Below are 2,240 nucleotides of genomic sequence, written 5' to 3' on the forward strand. Positions count from 1 at the left end.
AGCAGGGCAGAACCCTCCGACAATATGAAGACATCAGTAAAATGATTGGTGCATACAGTGGACTATTGTTTGGGTGATGGAAGGAATGAGGGTGCAAATGATCCCACCTACAGGACCTGTCCGATTCAGACATGAGCTGCCATGCATGGCAGAAGGCAGAGTAGTGGCTAAGGAGTTCCAGGGACCAGGAAAGCTGTAGCTCTGGATTTGCTCCAGATGCCTGGGGCTCTGAGCCGAATCGCCGGCACGAAAAGGAAAAAAAACTTCAGGTTTACAGTGGTGCCTGGGGTACTGGTGGCACAGGGAGGGGGGCAGCAGAGGCGAGCGAGGGGCAAACAGCTCGTACTTAATGGGTAGGCGTGGTGACAGCACCTTAGAAGCCAAGACTGTGAAGGACTTTTCTCCATAGCACCACAGACATCTTTGTCTTTCCTAGAAGCACGCCCCCCCCCGGGGTGTCAAGGTGGGAACAGCGCCCTAGCGCCCTAGCGAGGGCTGGCTGGGAGTCGTCCGGCACGTGACACGTCATCAGTGAGAGCGGAAGTGTGACAGGGTGGGCTGCGACGACCCACCGACAGTCCGACCCTGAGGGGCCGCTAGGACACAGGCGGCCATTGGGATCAGGGTGGAGGCCCAGAGCCCAGCAGGCCAGCAGGGAGCAGCCAGGTAGAGCCGAGCCAGCCCCTGAGGGCACACCTCGAGGCCACCATGCCCCGGACCAGGCAGAGCAGCCGCCAAGGGTCGTCTGGTCAGCGGTCGTCTCCTCAGGGGTCGTCTGGTCAGGAGTCGTCTCCTCGGGGGTCGTCTCGTCAGGGGTCATCTCCTCAGGGGTCGTCTGCTCACGAGTCTTCTCCTCAGGAGTCGTCTCAACAGGGGTCGTCTCGTCAGGGGTCCGCTCGACAGGGGTCCTCTCGACATCGAGGGTCGACTCGCCACCGCGCACGCTCCTCCAGAGCCGGGCTGACACTGTCTGTCAGTCTGGTGGAACACCTTCTTCGGGAGGCCGGCCATACCTCGCGACTGAGCGAAACAGCGCCCATCTGGCTGACCGCCGTCCTGGAGTTCTTGGTCCGCAGAGTGCTGGAGCTGGCAGTCAACGAGGCCCAACGCCGAGGTGCCGAGATGTTCATCACCCCGGAGCTGCTGGACTTCACTGTCTACAACAACGCGCCCCTCAGCGAACTGTTCCAGTTCACCACCATCTCTCATGTGCCTCTGCCGGAACCTGGTCGTCGTCGCAGCAGTCGTCGACGTCACTGATGGCTCCTACCTGCTCCTGGCTCGCTGCCTGGCTCTGGGTTTCTGATGGACTTTCCGCCCCGTTTATCCATCGGGCATCAGTTCATCCTGCCCAACATTTCCCGTCGCCAGCCCTGTTTGGCTGACAAGCCTCGCCCCTCTGTTGTGTTCTCATTAAAGCTTTTCTCAGAGCATCGCATACATTTGCTTCCCTGAAATTTCCTTTGGGCTTGGGATAGGGGTGGAGGTGGGTGTGAGGGTGGCAGTGGGGACGGAAGGTGAGGTGGGCCTAGCTGAAGGAACACAGGGGTTGGGAGTGATGGCTGCGGTTGACAGGGACCCACAGCCTGGTTACTCTAGTTTTTCTTTGGGCATGAGGCAGGAGTGGAAGATGGGGGGAGGAGGGTTAAACTCGGCCGAGTCGCAGGACACAGTGGTGTTTGGGGTGCAGGTGCGGAAGGCAGGCAGGGATGGTGGGAGAGCTGCTGCTCCGGTGGGAGACAAGGAGAACCTGGGTAGGGAGGGGTACACAAATTGGCCCTGAACCAGTGTGGACCAGCCTGAATAACTGCATCAGAAAGATGGCCTTCTCATAGGAAACCACAGGGCAGAGGAGCCCACGTCCAAAGGGGGACTTTCGATTCAGGAAGCAGATGTGGACAAGAACTCTGGCACGTGGCAACTAGGTTCATGGAGGAATTTTTCTTTTGGTTTTTTCGGGGCAGGGTTTCTCTGTAGCTTTGGTGCCTGTCCTGGAACTAGCTCTTGTAGACCAGGCTGGCCTCGAACTCCCAGAGATCCACCTGCCTCTGCCTCCCAAATGCTGGGATTAAAGGCATGCGCCACTACCGCCCGGCTAGGAATATTTTTATTATTAATTTTTGGATGGTCAGCAAGATCTACCAGGAGGTTCGCCTGGCAATGGATGTGAATATGTAACCTAGCCCACCAGTGCCTGTACTGCCCCAACATCTGTGGCTTTGCCTGCCCTGGGTCAAGGG

General features: G+C 58.3%; 1 protein-coding gene across 1 annotated transcript; it reads left to right on the forward strand.

Moving 5' to 3' along the window:
• The first annotated feature begins 708 nt into the window (after nucleotides 1-708).
• LOC142840299 (histone H2A-Bbd type 2/3-like) lies at nucleotides 709-1,260 on the forward strand. The gene is made up of 2 exons (XM_075956887.1): nucleotides 709-748; nucleotides 923-1,260. Exons 1-2 carry the CDS (start codon nucleotides 709-711, stop codon nucleotides 1,258-1,260), a joined length of 378 nt encoding a protein of 125 aa, XP_075813002.1.
• The last annotated feature ends 980 nt before the right edge of the window (nucleotides 1,261-2,240 follow it).

This window comes from Microtus pennsylvanicus, chromosome X (assembly GCF_037038515.1).
Source record: "Microtus pennsylvanicus isolate mMicPen1 chromosome X, mMicPen1.hap1, whole genome shotgun sequence".
Taxonomy (NCBI): Eukaryota; Metazoa; Chordata; class Mammalia; order Rodentia; family Cricetidae; genus Microtus; species Microtus pennsylvanicus.